Genomic DNA, 21,834 nt, shown 5'->3' with positions numbered 1-21,834 from the left:
GACTCCGGACCACAAAGAAGCTGGAAACCGCAGCTTCACCTCTGCAGCCAAGTGCTGGGACAGTCAGGGCTTGATTTCTCTGTGTTCTGCCCCCACTTCCAACTCAGGACCAACCAGAGGACGCCAAACATGTCCTCTCACCAACCACCGGACACCTCACTCTCCATCAGCCGCCACTGCCTTCCCCACAACACCACCACCACCCTAATCGGCAGACCTGTGTCCCGCCCCCTGCCTGCTGATCTCAGGGTAGGGCACTCCCAAGCTCTGAACTCAGAGCCTGGCCTTGCTCTCGTCTGGATGGTCTTTATTTATCTCTACATGCATCTGCTTATGCAGTAAACATGTAATGGGCTGTTTACTCGTTATTTATTTGTGATCGACCATGTGCCAGGCGCCGTGGCAGGCTCAGCGGCAGGGGAGGAGGCTGTGCCCTGGTGTCAAATTGGTGCTCTCCGTCCAGTGTGAGAGCTGGGCCTGGCAACAAACACACTGCGCAGAGTATGATGGGTGTCGTTAGGGGCACAACAGAGGTGCCAGGGGGACAACGCGCAGCAGGGATGTCAGGGAGACTTCACAGAGACACCAGCACAACACCTGCTGCCGGGAGCCTGGTCCAGTGGGGATGGGAAAGCAGGAGAGCATCGAGCACAGGAAGGAGGGGTGGGCACAGCCCAGTGTCTGGGGAGCGGAGGCAGGGAAGGTGGGGAGGGCAGGGACAGCCCAGGGGGACACTAGAGAGGGCGGGGAGGTGCCAGCCCTGGAGCTCCAGTGCCAGTCATGCTGCCCTTTTGAACACTGAGGCCATTAAAGGGGTCTCGGGTGAGAACCACAGGTAGGATTTGGAAGCTCCTGGGTGCGTGGTGGCCTCTGTAATGGGCAGGGAGAGGCTGGAAGCGAGAGGACCCATACCATAGTGTGCATGCCCAGCCAGAAGGGAAAGGAGGCTAAGTCAGGCAGGGCTGGGGGGACAAGGAGCAGAGAGAGAGGCAGGGAAGAGCAGTGGGGATGCTGAGGGGTATGAATATGGGGAGTCAGGGTGGGGATTCAGAGTGAGCCCTGGCCTCTGGCGACAGGAATGAGGGGTACATGTACCCAGTCTAATGCAGCACCTCCACTGTTGACCACCAGAAAACAAAGCACCCAAAACTCAGTAGCCCAAAAACATGACTTGTGATGGTTGCTCTGTCTGTGGGTTGACTGTGCTCAGCTGGGCGGTTCTCACACGTGTTGCTCAGGCATCAGCTTTCAGGTAGCAGCTAGGCTGCCGAAAATTATCTGAAGACTCAACAGGGCTGTGTCCAAGATGGCTCCTTCGCTCCTGCATCTGGCACCTGGAGGGACTGATGGGCTGGGAGCCCATCAACTCTTGTCCTCTTCACATGGCCCCCATGTGGCTCTCAGAGGCTTCCTTACAACACGACGGCCCAGGGTAGCTAGTGCCTTCCCCAGAGCAAGAGCCCCTGGAGGATCTACAAGACTTCTTCTGACCTACCTGGAGGTCACACAGCATCACCTCAACTGCATTCTACCGGCCAAAAGTGAGACCCAGAGACAGCTCAGGATCCATGTGGGAGGAAATAAATGGAGAACTACCTAAGCCAGGGCTGTGTGCCTGAGTTGTCAGTGGAAGCCAAAGAGTCAGCAAACATCCTCACCCAGAGGAAGCATGTAGGGTGGGAGGCAAAGTGAGGCAGGGCAGGATGGGGAGGGGAGGGCAGGGGAGCAAGCTTTTTGGAGTGATGAAAATATCCCAAATTTACATCATGGTGGAGTTTGCACAATCCTGCAATTATACTAATAACAATGAAGATACACTTTAAATGGGTGAATTGTATATGTGAATTATATCTCAGATATGTTATAAAATTTTTTAGAGAGAAAGGCGTTAAACAAATGAAAATAAATGTGTTAGTGTATAGAAAATGTCCAGAACAGGCAAATCCATAGAAACAGAAAGTAGATTAGTGGGAAACAACCTAAATGCCTGTTGATGGATGAATGATGGATAAAGCATGGTGTGTCCAGGCCACATAATACTGTTCAGCCTTGAAAAAGAAGAGACTGCTGCCATATGCAACAACATGGGTGCCCCTTGAGGGCAGTATGCTGTGAAACAGGCCGGGCACAGAAACACAAATGCTACATGATTCTACTTGCATGAAGAATCTAAAATAATTAAACGTGGCCAGGCGTGGTGGCTCACACCTGCCATTCCAACACTTTGGGAGGCCGGACAGGGTGGATCACTGGAGTCCAGGAGTTCAAGACATGGGAAACCCTGACTCTACAAAACATACAAAAATAAGAAATTAGCTGGGTGTGGTGGTGCATGCCTATAGTCCCAGCCACTCGGGAGACTGAGGTGGGAGGATCACTGGAGCCTGGGAAGTTGAGGCTGCAGTGAGCTGAGATCATGCCACTGTGCTCCAGCCTGGGTGACCGAATGAGACACTGACTAAAAAAAATAAAAAAGAAAAAGAAGAACAAAAGTGGAGAGCTCACACTTTGTAGCCTTAAAACTTACTGTAGCACTACAGTCAAGACCATGTGTTACTGGTATAAGGACATCTACATCAGCAGAACTGAATGTCCAGAAATAAACTCTACATCGGTTTTAGTTCATCTGGTGTTGCTATAACAGATACCTGAGACTGGGTAGTTTATAAAGAAGAAAATTTTATTTGGCTCACGAATCTGCTGACTGGAAAGGTTAAGAGTGGGCATCTGCATCTGATGAGGTCTGCAAGCTGCTTCAGCTCATGGAGAAAAGTGGAAGGAGCTGCCGCATGCAGAGAACACAGTGAGAGCAGAAGGGGTGGGCTGCTGTTATTGTTGTTGTTGTTGTTTTTGAGACAGTCTTGCTCTGTTGCCCACGCTGGAGTGCAGTGGCACAATCTCAGCTCGCTGCAACCTCCCCCTCCTGGGTTCAAGCGATTCTCCTGCCTCAGCCTCCTGAGTAGCTGGGATTATAGGCGCCCGCCACCACACCCGGCTATTTTTTGTATTTTTAGTAGAGACGGGGTTTCATCATTTTGGCCAGGCTGGTCTTGATCTCATGACCTTGTGATCCGGAGGGTGGGCTGTTTTTTTTTTGAGACGGAGTCTCGCTCTGTCGCCCGGGCTGGAGTGCAGTGGCCGGATCTCAGCTCACTGCAAGCTCCGCCTCCCGGGGTTACGCCATTCTCCTGCCTCAGCCTCCCCAGTAGCTGGGACTACAGGTGCCCACCACCACGCCTGCCTAATTTTTGTATTTTTTTGTAGAGACAGGGTTTCACCGTGTTAGCCAGGATGGTCTCGATCTTCTGACCTCGTGATCTGCCCGTCTCGGCCTCCCAAAGTGCTGGGATTACAGGCGTGAGCCACTGCGCCTGGCCTGGGTGGGTTCTTTTTAACAATCAGTTTTTTCAGAAACTAATAGAGGAAGAAAGTTACCCCCAAGGAGGGCATTAACCTGTAAATCCCATGAGAGACTTATCCCCGTGACCTAAACACCTCCCACCAGGCCCCACCTCCCAGCGTTGTAGCAATGGGGATCAAACTTCAACATCAGGTTTGGAGGAGACAAACTTCCAAATCATAGCAACATCTATGGCCAACGGATTTTCAACAAGGATATCAAGGCCCTTCAGTGGTAAAGAAGAGTCTCTTCAACAAATGGTGCTGGGACAACCGAGCAAGCAGAAGAATGAAGTTGGACCCCTACCTTACATCAGATGTAAATATTAACTCAAGGCCGGGCACAGTGGCTCAAGCCTGTAATCCCAGCACTTTGGGAGGCCGAGACGGGTGGATCACGAGGTCAGGAGATCGAGACCATCCTGGCTAACACGGTGAAACCCCGTCTCTACTAAAAAAAAAATTACAAAAAACTAGCCGGGCGAGGTGGCGGGCGCCTGTAGTCCCAGCTACTCGGGAGGCTGAGGCAGGAGAATGGCATAAACCTGGGAGGCGGAGCTTGCAGTGAGCTGAGATCTGGCCACAGCACTCCAGCCTGGGCGGCAGAGCGAGACTCCGTCTCAAAAAAAAAAAAAATAAATAACTCAAGAGAGTCAGTAACCTCCATACAAGAGCAAAAGCCATAAAACCTTAGAAAAAAAAAATAAAGGTAAATCTTCATGCCTTTGGCTATGGCAGTAGATTCTTTTTTTTTTTTTTTTTTTTTTTTTTTGAGATGGAGTCTCGCTCTGCCGCCCAGGCTGGAGTGCAGTGGCCGGATCTCAGCTCACTGCAAGCTCCGCCTCCTGGGTTTACGCCATTCTCCCGCCTCAGCCTCCCGAGTAGCTGGGACTACAGGCGCCCGCCACCTCGCCCGGCTAGTTTTTTTTTTTTTTTTTGTATTTTTTTAGTAGAGACGGGGTTTCACCGTGTTAGCCAGGATGGTCTCGATCTCCTGACCTCGTGATCCGCCCATCTCGGCCTCCCAAAGTGCTGGGATTACAGGCTTGAGCCACCGCGCCCGGCCAGCAGTAGATTCTTAAAATGATACCAGTAACCAGGGCAACCTAATGAGGCCTCATCTCTACAAAAAATGAAAAATAAAAAAATCAGCCAGGCATAGTGGCCTGTGCCTGTGGTCTCAGCTACTCAGAAGGCTGAGACAGGAGGATCGCTTGAGCCCAGGAGGTCGAGGCTGCAGTGAGCCACGATGGCACCACTGCACTTCAGCCTGGGCAACAGAGCAAGACCCTGTCTGAAAAAAAAAAAAATGAAAACAGAAACACCAGAAGCACAAGCAAGAAAGAAAAAAATAGACAAATTAGACTTCATTAACATTAAAAGCTTGTATACATCGAAGGACATTATCAAGAAAGTAAAAAGACAGTCTACAGAGTGCGAGAAAATATTTTCAAATCATGTATTTGATAGGGATCTAGTATTCAAAATGCTTAATATTTACAATTCAACAACAAAAAAACAAACAATCCAATTTAAAAATGGGCAAAGGGGCCAGGCGTGGTGGCTCACTCCTGTAATCCCAGCAATTTGGGAGGCTGAGGCGGGTGGATCACCTGAGGTCAGGAGTTGGAGACCAGCCTGGCCAACATGGTGAAACCCCGTCTCTACTAAAAATACAAAAATTACCCAGGCGTGTTAGTGTGGGCCTGTAATCCCAGCTATTCAGGAGGCTGAGGTGGGAGAATTGCTTGAACCCAGGAGGTGGAGGTTGCAGGGAGACGAGATTGCGCCATTGTACTCCAGCCTGAGAGCAAGACCCTGTCTCAAAATTAATTAATTAATTAATTAATTAATTAACTAAGCTTTCGGTAGAAGTAAAATCAGGGGAAAGACAGGTACTACATTCTGTTTTGTTCAGTACCATACACAAGCCCCCAGTATGGACCAAAGAGGAGATCTAAAGCTGTGTGATTTCTAGTAAGGGTTTTTGTTGAACATGAACATTCTCATCCACCTTTCAGAGCGTGGCTTCTACCTGTCTAAGTCCCTGGGAGTGAGCTCATGGAGTTCTGGGGGGAGGGGGGGTGGAAAACCCCTGGGAGGTCGGGTTGGCTGCAAAGCCCAAGATGTTCCCCAATTTACGAATTAGTTTAGAATTCCACACAACCAGCACCTCACTACCACCAAGAGTGAGGCCCCAAGCATTCCAGTGGAAACTTTCTTCAGTGAGAACTAACTTATCTTCATTGATTTCAAGGCTGGTGCTAATTTCGGTTGTTGACTACTTTGGCCTCTGATTATGGGAGGTATCCTGGGTGGGAACTGTCAGGGGAAGCTACTTGGAAGGCAGGAGTGAGTGAGACCAAATTGCAAGATTCAAACCAGTGAGGAGGCTCAACACAGGAAGCAAAGTCTCCAGACCCAGCAGAAGCTTTCGGGGGCTGGAAAACGGCGCCACCTGGTGGCATCTGAGCAGAAGTCAGTGACACGTTTTCACCCGTATAGCCATCCGGCTCCCAGCGGGGCCAGTGGGAGAGCTACGGTAGGAAGTCCCTTTACAGTGTGCTGTGAGGGTGTGTAACCACATTTAATGGAAAGGGACCTCACTGGACTCAATCCAGTGACATCACACATGCCATGTCTCACACCCACAGAGAGAACCCCCAGGTCTTGAGTATGGGATGCCTGGCCTCATCTACCTTCTGAAGGCATCACTCAGGCACACTTTCATATGAGTAGTGTTTGGGTTAATTGGAAAGGTCAGGACACTGTTTCCGCGGGTATAGGAAAGTGACAGCAGTGGTGTCTGGAACACAAAGGAGAGTGTGTGTGTCCACTCTCTCCTGGGACACGGGGACTCTCTCCACTCTTCCCTGGGACACATGGGGGCGCTCTCCACTCTCCCCTGGGACACGGGGACTCTCTCCACTCTCCCCTGGGACACAGGGACTCTTTCCACTCTTCCCTGGGACACGTGGGGGTGCTCTCCACTCTCCCCTGGGACACGGGGACTCTCTCCACTCTCCCCTGGGACACAGGGACTCTTTCCACTCTTCCCTGGGACACGTGGGGGTGCTCTCCACTCTCCCCTGGGACACGGGGACTCTCTCCACTCTTCCCTGGGACACGTGGGGGCGCTCTCCACTCTCCCCTGGGACACGTGGGGGCGCTCTCCACTCTCCCCTGGGACACGTGGGGGTGCTCTCCACTCTCCCCTGGGACACGTGGGGGTGCTCTCCACTCTCCCCTGGGACACGGGGACTCTCTCCACTCTCCCCTGGGACACGGGGACTCTCTCCACTCTCCCCTGGGACATGTGGGGGCGCTCTCCACTCTCCCCTGGGACACGGGGACTCTCTCCACTCTCCCCTGGGACACGGGGACTCTCTCCACTCTCCCCTGGGACACGGGGACTCTCTCCACTCTTCCCTGGGACATGTGGGGGCGCTCTCCACTCTCCCCTGGGACACGGGGACTCTCTCCACTCTCCCCTGGGACACGGGGACTCTCTCCACTCTCCCCTGGGACACGGGGACTCTCTCCACTCTCCCCTGGGACACGGGGACTCTCTCCACTCTCCCCTGGGACACGTGGGGGCGCTCTCCACTCTCCCCTGGGACACGGGGACTCTCTCCACTCTCCCCTGGGACACGGGGACTCTCTCTACTCTTCCCTGGGACATGTGGGGGCGCTCTCCACTCTCCCCTGGGACACGGGGACTCTCTCCACTCTTCCCTGGGACACGTGGGGGCGCTCTCCACTCTCCCCTGGGACACATGGGGGCGCTCTCCACTCTCCCCTGGGACACGGGGACTCTCTCCACTCTCCCCTGGGACACGGGGACTCTCTCCACTCTCCCTGGGACACGGGGACTCTCTCCACTCTCCCCTGGGACACGGGGACTCTCTCCACTCTCCCCTGGGACACGGGGACTCTCTCCACTCTCCCCTGGGACACGGGGACTCTCTCCACTCTCCCCTGGGACACGGGGACTCTCTCCACTCTCCCCTGGGACACGGGGACTCTCTCCACTCTCCCCTGGGACACGGGGACTCTCTCCACTCTCCCCTGGGACACGGGGACTCTCTCCACTCTTCCCTGGGACACGTGGGGACGCTCTCCACTCTTTCCTGGGAGTTCCAGGGTGACTGTCATCGTGAAGAATGACAGGAATTGACACAGTTTCCTGGTTTCTGGCATTAACCCACAAACCCAACAAGCACTCTGGGTTTTTCCTAGAGCATAAGCCTTAGCTAAAACCATCCACATATTATGGTCCTGTGGATTTTCCTGTAGCAAAAAGGAAAAGATTCAAACAGCAGGAAATAAGGGGCCGGGAGGAGGCTGAGGTTTTCATGATGGTGGAGAAGTGTCGACTCGTGACCTTGGAAAAGCTGTCCACATTTAGGATGCCGTCTGCTTCTGGGGAAAACTTCCCTGGTTAGCTTTACCTTAAGGTCTCCAAAAGGTGTACGGTTCCAAGAATCTGGAGGGGTCTTTTTGAGTTTGGGATTAACTCATTTTTCTAAAAAATGAACAAGTTCTGGGTCCATAGTTCTTACATACAAAATTAGCAAGAGTCCCGGAAGGTGGCATGCAGACTCCTTGGACTCAGACAAACCCGAACCAAAAGGGACCTACTCGAGGCCTCTAACAATGGAGTTAAGTTTTGGATCCAATTCAATCCTGGACCCATTCCAGTCTAAGAATTGCTCAAGGCTAGGCGCGGTGGCTCATGTCTGTAATCCCAGCACTTTGGGAGGCCAAGGCGGGCGGATTGCCTGAGCTCAGGAGTTTGAGACCAGCCTGGGCAACACAGTGAAACCCTGTCTCTACTAAAACACACAAAAAATTAGCTGGGCACAGTGGTATGTGCCTGTAATCCCAGCTACTTGGGAGGCTGAGACAGGAGAATTGCTTGAACCTGGGAGGCAGAGGTTGCAGTGAGCTGACATCTCGCCACTGTACTCCAGCCTGGGCAACAGAGCAAGACTCCATCTCAAAAAAAAAAAAAAAAAAAAAAAAGAATTGCTCAAAGTAGAGGGCTTAGAACACATGTTCATAGAGCACAAATCCAGCAGACAGAACTCACCTATGATGCTAGATGCTCTGAGAGATCAGCAGGCACACAGGCCCTTCAGTGCTCCTAGCGGGTGGCTGGAGGTCTACTTCAGATCCCACTTCTGACACAAATTGTTAAAACAAAAACTTTGGACAAATTAAATTTCAGAGTTTATGTGTGTGTGTGTGTGTGTGTGACAGAGTCTCGCTCTGTTGTGCAGTCTGGAGTGCAGTGGCACAATCTCAGTTCACTACAACCTCCACCACCCAGATTCCAGTGATTCTCCTGCCTCAACCTCCCAAGTAGCTGGGATTACAGGCGCCACGACACCAGGCTAACTTTTGTGTTTTTAATGGAGACGAGGTTTTGCCATGTTGGCTAGGCTGGTCTTGAACTCCTGATCACAAGTCATCCACCACCTTGGCCTCCCAAAGTGCTGGGATTACAGGCATGAGCCACTGCATCCAGCCAACAGAGTTTAATTGAGCAAAACACAACTCCACAACTCATGAATTGGGCAGAACTCAGAACCAATGAGGGAGGTTTGAGAGCTCCACTCTGTAATGTGGGCAGGGAGTTTTTATAGATAGAACACAGAAGTGAGATACAAAAAAAATAAAAATAAAAATCACAATTAGTTTGATTTTGTTACAGCTTGAGGTGCTTGCCTTATATGGACATGATCAGATCAGTTGGCAGCCTGTGATTGGCTGAGACCTAGCTATTTGTTCCAAAATATACTCCTAAGTTAGGCTTTCAGTTTGTGTCTGTGGTACATTAGGTTGCAGTTTGTTGTTACCTAGAAACTCAAGGCACAGAGGCAGCCTGTTATTTGAGTTAATTTAACAGTTCAAACAAATACTTACACACCAGTGTTTTGTAACAGCGCTATTCACAGAGTTAGTTTGAAAGCCATCTAAATGCCTTCTTTGTACAGCCTAGACATTTCTCTTAGCCATAAGGAGGAGTGAGGCCCTCGCACATGCTGCAGTGTGGATGAACCTTGAAAACATGCTCAGTGAATGAAGCCAGACAGAAAAGCCATTAACCCAGAAACAAATATTGCATTTCCTTGATACGGAATATCCAGAACAGGCAAATCCATTCATGGAGGCAGAAAAGAGACTGGCGGTTGCCAGGGCATGGGAGGAGTGTGGAACGGGTGGTGACTGCTTAACGGATGGGAGTTTCATTTTGGGGTGGGGAGAGCGTTTGGGGATGAAATCGAGGTGGTGGTGGTCGCACGATATTGTGAATGTCACTGAATTGTTTACTTTGAAATAGTTAATCACATGCTGATTCATCACAACCAACCGTTTCTAAGTTATTTTGTGAAAAACTGTGATGCTTGGGATTTGCTTCAAAATAACGTGGGTGGGTAGAAGTTCGAAAAGTAAAAATAAAGTCAGAAAGAAAGACAACTCCGGCTGGCAAAGACAGCGGATGGGCCGTGGATCCCTCTCCAGCTCGAGGGCTGGAAGCGAGGGGTCTGCGGGCAAAGGCGGGAGTGCAGGCTCCGCTCCCAGCCCCGGCAGCCGCGGCAGGAACCGGCCGGGACTTCCCACGTCTTTCTCCTGGAGCTTGAGAAAGTTCCCATCCGGGGAATCCCGACCCTCCAACTTCGAGACCGCCGGTTCCCCGCTCGGGCCCCACCTGCGCCCAGAGCTGCCGCTTCCCCGGCTCTGCCCCCGCGAGGCCCCGCTCCGAGCCCCACCTGGGCCACCCGGGACACCTGCGGGGCGGGGCGGGGCGGGGCGGGGCGGGGCCGGGCGAGGCTGCACCCCGGAGGCGGAGCCGCGAGCTCCCCGCCCACCCCGCGCCCCCCGCCCTCGGTGCGCAGCGGGGCCGACCCTCAGCCCGGCCGCGGCTTCCCGGAGGTGGGGGCCGCCCGCGCCATGGCCGCCGCCCAGCCCAAGCCCCCCGCGGGGGCGACCGCCCGGCGCCTGGCCCGGGGCTGCTGGTCCGCCCTCTGGGACTACGAGACGCCCAAGGTGATCGTGGTGAGGAACCGGCGCCTGGGCGTCCTGTACCGCGCTGTGCAGCTGCTCATCCTGCTCTACTTCGTGTGGTGCGCGGGGCGCGGGGCAGGGGCTGGGATCGGGGGTGCGGGGCAGGGGCTGGGACCGGGGGCGCGGGGCAGGGGCTGGGATCGGGGGCGCGGGGCAGGGGCTGGGACCGGGGGCGCGGGGCAGGGGCTGGGATTGCGGGCGCGGGGCAGGGGCTGGGACCCGGGCGCGGGGCAGGGGCTGGGATCGGGGGCGCGGGGCAGGGGCTGGGATCGGGGGCGCGGGGCAGGGGCTGGGACCGGGGGCGCGGGGCAGGGGCTGGGATCGGGGGTGCGGGGCAGGGGCTGGGACCGGGGGCGCGGGGCAGGGGCTGGGATTGCGGGCGCGGGGCAGGGGCTGGGACCGGGGGCGCGGGGCAGGGGCTGGGATTGCGGGCGCGGGGCAGGGGCTGGGATTGCGGGCGCGGGGCAGGGGCTGGGACCCGGGCGCGGGGCAGGGGCTGGGATCGGGGGTGCGGGGCAGGGGCTGGGACCGGGGGCGCGGGGCAGGGGCTGGGATTGCGGGCGCGGGGCAGGGGCTGGGACCGGGGGCGCGGGGCAGGGGCTGGGACCCGGGCGCGGGGCAGGGGCTGGGACTGGGGATGCGGGGCAGGGGCTGGGATTGCGGGCGCGGGGCAGGGGCTGGGACCGGGGCGCGGGGCAGGGGCTGGGACTGGGGATGCGGGGCAGGGGCTGGGATTGCGGGCGCGGGGCAGGGGCTGGGATTGCGGGCGCGGGGCAGGGGCTGGGACTGGGGATGCGGGGCAGGGGCTGGGATTGCGGGCGCGGGGCAGGGGCTGGGATTGCGGGCGCGGGGCAGGGGCTGGGACCCGGGCGCGGGGCAGGGGCTGGGATCGGGGGTGCGGGGCAGGGGCTGGGACCGGGGGCGCGGGGCAGGGGCTGGGATTGCGGGCGCGGGGCAGGGGCTGGGACCGGGGGCGCGGGGCAGGGGCTGGGACCCGGGCGCGGGGCAGGGGCTGGGACTGGGGATGCGGGGCAGGGGCTGGGATTGCGGGCGCGGGGCAGGGACTGGGACCGGGGCGCGGGGCAGGGGCTGGGACTGGGGATGCGGGGCAGGGGCTGGGATTGCGGGCGCGGGGCAGGGGCTGGGACCCGGGCGCGGGGCAGCGGCTGGGACTGGGGATGCGGGGCAGGGGCTGGGATTGCGGGCGCGGGGCAGGGGCTGGGACCGGGGCGCGGGGCAGAGGCTGGGATTGCGGGCGCGGGGCCGCGGCTGGGACTGGGGATGCGGGGCAGGGGCTGGGACCGGGGCGCGGGGCAGGGGCTGGGACTGGGGATGCGGGGCAGGGGCTGGGACCGGGGCGCGGGGCAGGGGCTGGGACTGGGGGCAGGGGCTGGGACCGGGGCGAGGGGCAGGGGCTGGGATTGCGGGCGCGGGGCAGGGGCTGGGATTGCGGGCACGGGGCAGGGGCTGGGATTGCGGGCGCGGGGCAGGCCCCAACAGCCCCGCAGAGCGGACTTGGGTCGCGGGAAGGCCCGTGCCTGCGGGCGAACTCAGCCTTCCCGGGGTCGCCTCCGGAGCCGGTGCCGCCCCTGCCCGCAGGTACGTATTCATCGTGCAGAAAAGCTACCAGGAGAGCGAGACGGGCCCGGAGAGCTCCATCATCACCAAGGTCAAGGGGATCACCACGTCCGAGCACAAAGTGTGGGACGTGGAGGAGTATGTGAAGCCCCCGGAGGTGCGGGCCGCCCCCTGCCCCCGCCCCGCTGTGCACCCCACCCTAGTGGGCCGAGGGGGCAGCAGCTGCCGCCTGGCCGACCTCCCCCTCTTTCTGAGCCCAGGGGGGCAGCGTGTTCAGCATCATCACCAGGGTCGAGGCCACCCACTCCCAGACCCAGGGAACCTGCCCCGAGGTGAGGGGATCCCGCGGCGCTGGGGGACCCTGCCTCAGCTAGGCGGGCCAGCTGTCCCTTGCGGGGTCCCTGACTGGGCCGCCTCCACCCTAGAGCATAAGGGTCCACAATGCCACCTGCCTCTCCGACGCCGACTGTGTGACTGGGGAGCTGGACATGCTGGGAAACGGTCAGTGTGCACCAGCCGGGGCTGGGCGGGTGGGGCAGAGCTGCGTCCTCACTAATGCCTCAGTGACCTCTGCCCCACAGGCCTGCGGACCGGGCGCTGTGTGCCCTATTACCAGGGGCCCTCCAAGACCTGCGAGGTGTTCGGCTGGTGCCCGGTGGAAGATGGGGCCTCTGTCAGGTGCACCCGCGCCCTGGCCTGGGGCCCTGAGCCTCCACTCTGATCCTTTTTCTCTGACCAGAGGCCAAACGGGCAGGGCAGGAGTGACAGGAGCTGGGGAGGGGTGGATGCCAGGAGGGGGCTTTGTGGGAGGAGGGACTAACAACCCGTCTGTGCCTCCTCAGCCAATTTCTGGGTACAATGGCCCCAAATTTCACCATCCTCATCAAGAACAGCATCCACTACCCCAAATTCCACTTCTCCAAGTAAGAGCCGCGGGGTGTGGTGACGGCCCAGCATGGGGGCTGCCTCCTGGGAATGGGGTATTTGGGGTGCAGGCCTTGCCTCCTGCCGCCTCCTCAGGGGCAACATCGCGGACCGCACAGACGGGTACCTGAAGCGCTGCACGTTCCACGAGGCCTCCGACCTCTACTGCCCCATCTTCAAGCTGGGCTTTATTGTGGAAAAGGCTGGGGAGAGCTTCGCGGAGCTGGCATACAAGGCAGGGCAAGCGCAGGCGGGGTGGGGCCAGGGTGGGCTCCCACCTGCACAGGGAGGGCCTGGGGTACAGGGGACCAGTCCCTCCTCCCTCCTGACCAGCTGGCCCAGCTCAGGCAGAGGAAAGAAATGCGATCAGCATCACCTGTCCTGTGTGGTGCTTGCTGAATTATTGACACTGGCCATAGGGCTGGCTGCTGGCACCCCTTGTGCCTCAGACACTGGACACCCACCAGTACCCTGAGCTGCCCCTGGGCCCCTCAGTGCACACCTCCCACGCAACCTGGGACTGACCCCGGCTCTTGAGGGGCCTCTTGTGTGCCCCCCTGACCCCCTTCCCTGGCTCCTTCTTGGCAGGGTGGTGTCATCGGGGTCATTATCAACTGGGACTGTGACCTGGACCTGCCTGCGTCGGAGTGTAACCCCAAGTACTCCTTCCGGAGGCTTGACCCCAAGCACGTGCCTGCCTCGTCAGGCTACAACTTCAGGTACTGTACTTGGGACACTGCTGTCCACCCAGGCATAGCCGCAGTGGGGTCCCGAGAGGCCCAGTGCCCATGGGGCAGCCATGGAGCACAGAGGACAAGTGGGCACTGGCTTCCAGGCCTTCCCATTCCAGGTTTGCCAAGTACTACAAGATCAATGGTACCACCACCCGCACACTCATCAAAGCCTACGGGATCCGCATTGACGTCATCGTGCATGGACAGGTGACTGCACCTGCTGGGGGTGGGTGGCCAGCCCTGCTAGCCTGTGTCATCTTAGCTCCTCAGGCCCCACCCCTCCCTCTAGCTCCATCAGGCATCAGACATTCTGACCACAACCCTCATTCTCCCCAGGCCGGGAAATTCAGCCTGATTCCCACCATTATTAATCTGGCCACAGCTCTAACTTCCGTCGGGGTGGTAAGAAACCCTCTCTGGGGTCTCAGCGGGTGCGGGGCGTCCACCGGGCCCTGACACACCGGTCTCTGCTGGCCCCAGGGCTCCTTCCTGTGCGACTGGATCTTGCTAACATTCATGAACAAAAACAAGGTCTACAGCCACAAGAAATTTGACAAGGTGTGTACGCCGAGCCGCCCCTCAGGTAGCTGGCCTGTGACCCTTGCCCGTGTTTTGGGCCAGGCCCCACCCCAACCCGGCCACTGCTCCGAGGACCAGCACCCCAGCCCTCCATCAAGCCAGGAGGGCCAACAAGGGGCAGAGTGTGGCCCAGCCTTCCCACCCCTGCGGCCTTGCCCCATCTCTGCCCCATCTAAGCAGATCACTCCTGCCTCCGAGCCTGCCCCACAAGCCTCCACGCCCACAGACCCCAAAGGTTTGGCCCAACTCTGAGCTCCTTCCCGTCACACTGGACTGCAGACCCGGCCTGGTGGGACCAGAGACAGTCCCTGGCTAGGGACCCTGCACAGTAGACATGGGCACCTCAGTAGCAGGGCATCTCCACAAAAACTGGGCACCGCAGGGTCCCTGTGCAAGGGCTGGGGGCGCACTCTGGCCCCAGGGTTGTGCCCCATCCTGGCATACCAGCCCCTGACACCTCCTCCCCAGCTGACCCCTACAGGGCTGCTCACTTCCCATCACCTCACAGCCACCTGGAACCCAAGCCAGCGAAGCTCTGAGGGGCTCTGCTCCTGCTCTTGGGCCCTGGGAACCCTCACCCCACCCCACCCCACAGGTGTAACCTTGAATCTGCCCAGACTCTTCCCTTGCAAGTCACAACATGCTCAGTCCAATAAACCTGTGAGCAGAACCTTCTGGCCTCATTCCTTGCGGAGAAGCATGGCGAGCCTATGAGTATGGGAGGCCAGGCCCTGCTGGCCTGGAGCTGGGCTGCACAGTGACCTTTATATGAGTCATCTCCCCTCTAAGCAGCCTGGGAATGTGCAGGGCACATATCTGCCCGCCCCATGACCCTCGGTCCCCACTGCCAGCCGGGCCACGGTCAGGTCTGCCCAGGCTGGGAGTGCACCGGGACCCAGGCCCCGTCGCCACCTTCACCCAGCAGGCCACCTCCTCAGTGCACTTACTTCTGACAGGGCCACCCCAGACTCTAAACCAAAGCTGGCTCATCTCAAAATGTGGGAGGACAGCATGACTCAGGAAGACAGAAATGGGAGGGAGGCAGGGACAGCTGCACACAAGGACAACGAAAGCTCAGACTACAGCAGTGCTCAGACCAGCGTTCATTCCTACTCCATGGGTGGGGGCAGGAATGCCAATGGGAAGGCAGGCCAGGCTGGGGTGGACGGACACCAGCCTGGGAGCGGCACTAACTGGATCAGGGCCTGTGGGTAATCTGGTTACTGCATCCTTAGATGCTGCAGTGGCTAGACTGGTGCCCACCAGGTCGGGGGAGGAGCCCAGAACTGAGCATCATGAAGTCGCCTGTGCCAGTGGCAGATGACATCCTGCCTCTGAAGGGAAACCCAGTCTCAGGAGAGCCACACCACTCCCAAAGGTCAAAGGGCAGAGAAGGGCGGGGAAGACGGCCCTGGTCTGACCTTAAAGCCTGAGTTTGGAGTCCTCACCCCAGCGCTGTGTTCAGGTGGCGAGAATACGTCTTCTCACGGGCCCCATTTCCTTTGACTGTGGCCTCCCAGCCTGGGGCACCGGCCTCAGGTCACCCCACAGCCTGCACATGCTGTGTGGCTCACAAATACCCAGCTCATTTTTGGAGAAACTGGCTCTTCTGGTTGAGCCGCTGCTTGGGAACCAGGGCCAGAGCTTCCCATTTCTGACCCCTCCACCACTGCTCAAATGCCCCCAGCCCCCAGCTGCCTCAGAGTAAACCCAGGCTGGCCGGCACCCATGGCTGCGCCGGGCGACCCCTGGTCTTGCTAGGTGGTCTTCCTGAGGGACGACTGGCTGTCCCCTGGCCCCATCACTCCTCACTCCCCTGAGGGTTCTCCAGATTTGCTTCCAGGAATGAAGCCCAGTCAGCCAGCCTCCCTCCTCCCCTGCTCGCCCTAATTTGATTTGATCTCCACTCTGGAGGCCTCAGCACTCCTCCATCTGAGCAGGCATCAGGTTTCTCCAGGCAGGCGGCCCGAGCAGCATCCAAGGGCCAAACACACGCCCAGTGGTACCCAGTCCCCTCATCTGAGGCGCCCTGCACAAACACACAGTGACAACCTAGAGAAATTTCAGTATGAAATGCAAATAAAAACACAGCGTAGCAGCGACAGCCTCGGACAGTAGATGGCAGGGACAAACGAAGGCTGGCTCTGGGCCAAAGATGCGAGCCTCCTGGGGAGTCTGTGGGGCCCTCCCTCCCGCGAGGCTCTTGCCTGGGGCGTCTGAATTCCTGATTTCCATTTCATACTTGTTTGGTGCCCTGTGAAACTGGCCTTTCTTCTTTCTGCTTCCAGCTGGTGCTGTGTGGAGGTGAAGGACAAGGGCTGTGGTGAGCCCGAAGTGGGGTGCACAGAGGTCTTGTTTTCCTGAGGCTGATAGGGGGTTCCCTCTAGACCTGGCTCCAAATGAGCAGGGCTCAACAAGTCAAAATCCAGATTCCCACAGGTTAGGGTCCGGATTCCCAGGGAAACCAGCCCACAAACTGCTCCTGTGAGGCTGTGGGGCCAGCCCATTTCTCCATGCAAACAGGTGAGACTCCAGCCCCACCAGGGCCTTGGGAACCCATCTCCTCCCAATCTCAGGGAGCCAGAAGCCCCCAGGGGCTTTTCCTCCCTCTGGGAGGCAGGACAAAGAACTGGGGGCACCTAGAGGACTCTCCCACCCCACCATATGTGATGCAGGAAGCAACAGAAGCCTGGAAAAGCATTCACTGTGTAAGAAACAGCGCCCAGGGCACCCGCAGCCTGGCTCATGGCCTGCTTCTGCAGGTATTCTGGCGAGGCCAGGGCCACATCCTGCTCCCACTCCTTCCTGTGATGTCTGAGCTCCCTGAAAATGGTTTTCTTTGGTTTCCTCCCCGTTCCCTGGCCTGGGGTCACAAGTTCGGACAGTCAGGGTGGTTAGTGGTCTGGTCACTGAAAGCACGGGGATATGGCCTTGGCATCAGGAGGCCTGGCACGGACGCAGAGGCACCCAGGGCCCGGGGCTGGCTAACGGCCCCGCTGTGGGTTCTTCTGCAGCAGCCACTCCAGGGTTTCCAGGAGGTACGACATGCCGTACTGCTGGGCAATGTTCCGGAAGATTCCGATCTGTTCCATGAAGACCTGCAGGAATAAACAGGCACAGTGAGACCCCAGTCCACTCAGAGAGGCCAAGGAGGCCAGGCTGAGCCGAGGCAGATGAAGGAAACCCCACCTGGGTGTGGATGGTGAGGGCGAAGTCCCCTGCGCAGCTGCAGTACACAGGCATGCTGGTCTCCTTCACCCCGCGGCACTTCAGGCAGATCTGAAAGGGAGCAACCCCGATGGGCGCCGGCCCTCCTGCCCGGGCCAGACCTGCCTGCTGCTTCTTCACAGGCTCGTGAGACACATTCGTGGGCCCATCAGTAAGCCTTGAGCCCGTGCTGTGCGCAGCCAGTCCCTCAGTTATGAGTTAAATGCACGACCTCATCCCACCCTGCCAGCGCCTTCCCTACACCCACCCCCGCTGTGGGTGTCCCATCCCAGACGCCCAGTCCTGAGGCCCCCTCCAAGCCCTGCTCACTCCCTCCATCCTGCAGGCCTGGACACCGTGTGCCACCACACGGCAGCTTGGTGCGTCCCCCAGCCTCTGCTCAGATGCCCCTCAGCAAGGCCTTCCTGTGGCCGAGCTGTGCAACTCCCTCTTCCTCCTTTCCTTCTCTTCACACTTGGAAGCGTCTGTCTCCTTCCACTAGAACAAAGCACCCACAAGGCCAGCTCTTGACCCAAGGCAGGTGCTCAACCAGTGTAGACAGAATAGTCCATCGGGCTCAGGCATGGACTGGTCTGCAGGGCAGGCCCTTTGGAGGACACCAGGGCGTGCCTCAGGACCTGCACACACCCCGGCTCCCGGGAGTGCACAGAAACCCCTCTGCAGACTCCAGGGCACACGGGTGGGCGGCAGGCACTGCTCACCAGGTCCTGCAGGGTGAAGGCCATCAGCTTCTTCTGCAGCACTTCCACCAGCGTCATCTCGATGGCAGAGGAGTCGTAGGGCGCCTGACAATTGGAGCAGAGCCACTGAGGCAGGACTGCCCCATCCTAGGCAGAGCAAGAGTGCAAGAGGTCACCGGCCCAGCCTCCAGACCACAGTGCCGTGGGCAGGATCTCAGGAGAGGAAGGGGCTGTGAGAAGCGCCTGCTGAGGGGCGAGTCTCCTGAGTGCAGCTGCGCGCGCTCAGGCCTCCCATCTGCACTTGAGCCCTTCCTAGGACAACATTCTGAACGTGGTATGGGGAGGCCGGGGAAGGGGACCTGTTGCCAATCCGTGTGAGTCAGAGCGGCAGCAGGTGTGACCTACAGAGCTGGGGCTGCAGAAGCCCCCAGGACACCGCAGTGCCCTCAGATGTCCTGCTCTACAGTGAAAACCCCACTGAGGCTCAGCCGCACCTCTGAGAAGGAAGAGTCTTTACACAGGTCCAGGTCGCGGCAGAAGTTACAGCTGCGGCAGATGACCTCAGGAAGCACGTAGGACCGACAGGGGTCTCGGAACTGGGCCTCCTCGGAGAACTCGCCGACATCCACCAGGCGAAGCAGGTCTCGGTTCAGCTTATTCACCTGGTTTGTGATGTTGGTGTCCAGGGACAGCACCTGCAGAGACCACAGCCCGCATCGGGAAGGAGCTCCCGGGGCCTCCCTGCTGCTCTGTCTGGACCAGAACCCTCTGGACCTTAGGCTACAGTTTCCTGGTGTTCTTCCCTCTCTTCCTTAGTCCCTTTAGAAGCCTCAGAGAGCCGACTTCTCTACACTGGCAGTTTTCCATCAGTGAGGACAGGCTTCCCCGGGGAATTTACTAAACATTTAAGGAAGAAATGCTGCTGATTCTACACGATATCTTTCAAAACACTAAAGAGGGAGAGCACCCAACCTATTCTATGAGGCCAGCATCACCCTGATACTATAACCAAAGACCATACAAAGGAACTACAGACCAATAACTGAGCATAGACACAAAAATGCTCAACGAAATATCAGCAAATTGAACCCGAGATAGAAAAAAAGAATACATAATCCAGAAATAGACCCACACAGATAAGTTCATTAAGTTATGGAAAAAGGTACAAAGATATTCAATAGAAAAAGAATAGTCTTTTCAACAAATGGTTCTGGAATACAAGCATATCTTGGAGATACTGCAAGTTCGGTTTCAAACCACCTCAACAGACAAATATCACAATAAAGCACATCACACAAATATTTTGTTTTAGTGCATATAAAAGTTATGTGATTTTTGGCTCATGCTTGTTTTCTCAGTACATATAAAAGTTACGTGATTTGGCTGGGCGCGGTGGCTCAAGCCTGTAATCCCAGCACTTTGGGAGGCCAAGACGGGCGGATCACGAGGTCAGATCGAGACCATCCTGGCTAACACGGTGAAACCCCGTCTCTACTAAAAATACAAAAACTAGCCGGGCGAGGTGGCGGGCGCCTGTAGTCCCAGCTACTCAGGAGGCCGAGGCAGGAGAATGGCGTAAACCCGGGAGGCGGAGCTTGCAGTGAGCTGAGATCCGGCCACTGCACTCCAGTCCGGGCGAGAGCGAGACTCTGCCTCAAAAAAAAAAAAAAAAAAAAAGAGTTACGTGATTTGTGGTGGCTCACGCCTGTAATCCTAGCACTTTGGGAGGCCAAGGCAGGTGGATGACCTGAGGGCAGGAGTTCAAGACCATCCTGGCCAACACAGTGAAACCCCACTTCTACTAAAAATACAAAAATTAGCTGGGCGTGGTGGCAGGCGCACCTGTAATCCCAGCTACCTGGGAGGCTGAGGCAGGGATTCGCTTGAACCCAGGAGGTGGAGGTTGCAGTGAGCTGAGATCGCACCACTGCACTCCAGTCTGAGTGACAGAGTGAGACTCCATCTTAAAAAAAAAAAAAAAACCTAGGTGATATGTTTTTATTTTGGGACAGGATTTTGCTCTGTCACCCAGAATGGACTGCAGTGACGCAATCATGGCTCACTGCAGCACTGACCTCTTGGGGCTCAATTGAGCCTCCCACCACAGCGTTCCCAGTAGCTGGGACGACAGGCATGCGCCACCATGCCCAGGTAATTTTTGTAATCGTTGTAAAGGTGGGTTTCGCCCTGTTGCCCAGGCTGCTCTTGAACTGCTGGGCTCAAATGTCCACCCGCCCTGACCTCCCAAAGTGCTGGGATTACAGGTGTGAGCCACTCTGCCCAGACAAAACTTAGGTTTACCTTATACTGTGGTCTATTAAGTGCATAACACCATTATGTCTAAAAAACAATGTATGTACCTTAATTTTAAAATGTTTTATTGCTCAGAAATGCTAACAATCATCGGACCCTTCGGCGAGTCGCAAGCGTTTTGCTGGTGGAGGGTCTTGCCTCAATGTAAATGGCTAATGGCTGCTGACTGATCAGGGTGATACTGCTGAGCTGGGGTGGCTGTGGCAATTTCTTAGGACAACAATGAAGTTTGCTGCATCAACTGACTCTTCCTTCCATGAAAGATTTCTCTGCAGGATGTGGTGCTGTTTGATAGCATCTCACCCACAGTAGAACTTCTTTCAAAATTGGAGTCAGTCCTCTCAAACCCTGATGCTGCTTTGCAACTAAGTTTACGGAATATTCTCAATCCTTTATTGTCATTTCCACAGTGTTCACTTTCATCCCAAGAAACTATTTTTTTGGGCCAGGCACAGTGGCTCACGCCTGTAATCCCAGCACTTTGGGAGGCCAAGGCGGGTGGATCACCTGAGGGGTCAGGAGTCTGAGACCAGCCTAACCAACATGGTGAAATCCTGTCTCTATTAAAAATACAAAAAATTAGCCGAGCGTGGTGGCAGGCACCTGTAATCCCAGTTACTTGGGAGGCTGACGTAGGAAAATCGCTTGAATCCAGGAGGCGGAGGTTGCAGTGAGCCAAGACCACACCACTGCATTCCAGCCTGGGCAACAGAGCAAGGAGTCTCCATCTCAAAACAAACAAACAAACAAACAAACAAACTTTATTGCTCATCCATGAAAAGCAACTCTTTATCTGTTAAATTTTGTCCTGAGATTGCAGAAATTCAGTCACACCTTCAGGCTCCACTTCTAGTTCCCTTGCTGTTTCAACATCTGCCGTCATGTCTCCCACAAAAGTCTTGAATCCTTCAAAGTCAACCATGAGGGTCAGAATCAACTTCTTCCACACTCCTGTTGATATTTTGACCCCTTCTCCCATGAATCACCAGTGTTCTTAATGGCATCCGGAATGGCGAATCCTTTCCAGGTTTTCCATTTACTTTGCCCAGTTCCATCAGGGGAATCACTAGCTATAGCCTCATAAAATGTATTTTTTGGTAATAAACCTTGAAAGTCGAAATTGCTCCTTGATCCACGGGCTGCAGAAGGGATGTTGTGTCCGCAGGCATGAAAGCAACATTAATCTCCTTGTAAGTCTCCATGAGAGCTCTCGGGTGACCAGGTCAACTGTCAATAAGCAGTACTGTTTTGGAAGGAATCTTCTTCTGAGCTGCAGGCAGTGGCCTTAAAAGACTGAATGAGGACTGGCTTCGACTTAAAAGTCACCA

At 56.7% G+C, this 21,834-nt stretch overlaps 2 protein-coding genes across 12 annotated transcripts in view; one reads left to right on the top strand and one right to left on the bottom strand.

Annotated features, from left to right (window-relative positions):
• Positions 1-10,321: 10,321 nt before the first annotated feature.
• P2RX2 (purinergic receptor P2X 2) lies at positions 10,322-14,955 on the top strand. 9 transcript variants are annotated; one of them, XM_030939816.1, is made up of 12 exons: positions 10,322-10,529; positions 12,070-12,205; positions 12,309-12,380; positions 12,474-12,549; positions 12,630-12,726; positions 12,891-12,971; positions 13,069-13,207; positions 13,561-13,691; positions 13,823-13,913; positions 14,043-14,108; positions 14,187-14,264; positions 14,466-14,955. In XM_030939816.1, the coding sequence occupies exons 1-12, from the start codon at positions 10,357-10,359 to the stop codon at positions 14,535-14,537; spliced, it is 1,212 nt and encodes a 403-aa protein (XP_030795676.1). In that variant the 5' UTR covers positions 10,322-10,356; the 3' UTR covers positions 14,538-14,955. The 9 variants fall into 9 exon arrangements, with proteins under 9 accessions (XP_030795676.1, XP_030795680.1, XP_030795674.1 ...); XM_030939818.1 differs by having other exon boundaries at positions 10,357-10,529; positions 14,463-14,740; XM_030939820.1 differs by lacking the exon at positions 12,309-12,380 and having other exon boundaries at positions 12,665-12,726; positions 13,069-13,212.
• Positions 14,956-16,342: 1,387 nt separating this feature from the next.
• POLE (DNA polymerase epsilon, catalytic subunit) overlaps positions 16,343-21,834 on the bottom strand; it is a 66,857-nt gene continuing 61,365 nt past the window's right edge. For 2 of the 3 annotated variants that reach the window (XM_030939808.1, XM_030939809.1), the window contains 4 exons: positions 18,688-18,888; positions 18,215-18,340; positions 17,475-17,564; positions 16,343-17,383 (listed from right to left, as the gene is read on the bottom strand). In XM_030939808.1, the coding sequence (XP_030795668.1) occupies positions 17,270-17,383; positions 17,475-17,564; positions 18,215-18,340; positions 18,688-18,888 (531 nt within the window). In that variant the 3' untranslated portion in view covers positions 16,343-17,269. The remainder of the gene's footprint in view (positions 17,384-17,474; positions 17,565-18,214; positions 18,341-18,687; positions 18,889-21,834) is intronic. The other variant, XR_004059748.1, reaches the window with a different exon arrangement.

Source organism: Rhinopithecus roxellana, chromosome 10 (assembly GCF_007565055.1).
Source record: "Rhinopithecus roxellana isolate Shanxi Qingling chromosome 10, ASM756505v1, whole genome shotgun sequence".
In the NCBI taxonomy this organism is placed as follows: domain Eukaryota; kingdom Metazoa; phylum Chordata; class Mammalia; order Primates; family Cercopithecidae; genus Rhinopithecus; species Rhinopithecus roxellana.
Note: the sequence above shows the minus strand (reverse complement) of the source record. Positions and strands in the feature narration are given on the sequence as shown.

Bases quoted from the DNA above. Each gene is read 5' to 3' on its own strand.
- P2RX2 (XM_030939814.1), top strand. From the start codon at position 10,357: ATGGCCGCCGCCCAGCCCAAGCCCCCCGCGGGGGCGACCGCCCGGCGC. The intron at 12,381-12,473 runs GTGAGGGGATCC...CCTCCACCCTAG, and splicing joins CCCAGGGAACCTGCCCCGAG to AGCATAAGGGTCCACAATGC. The intron at 12,972-13,068 runs GTAAGAGCCGCG...CCGCCTCCTCAG, and splicing joins CCCAAATTCCACTTCTCCAA to GGGCAACATCGCGGACCGCA.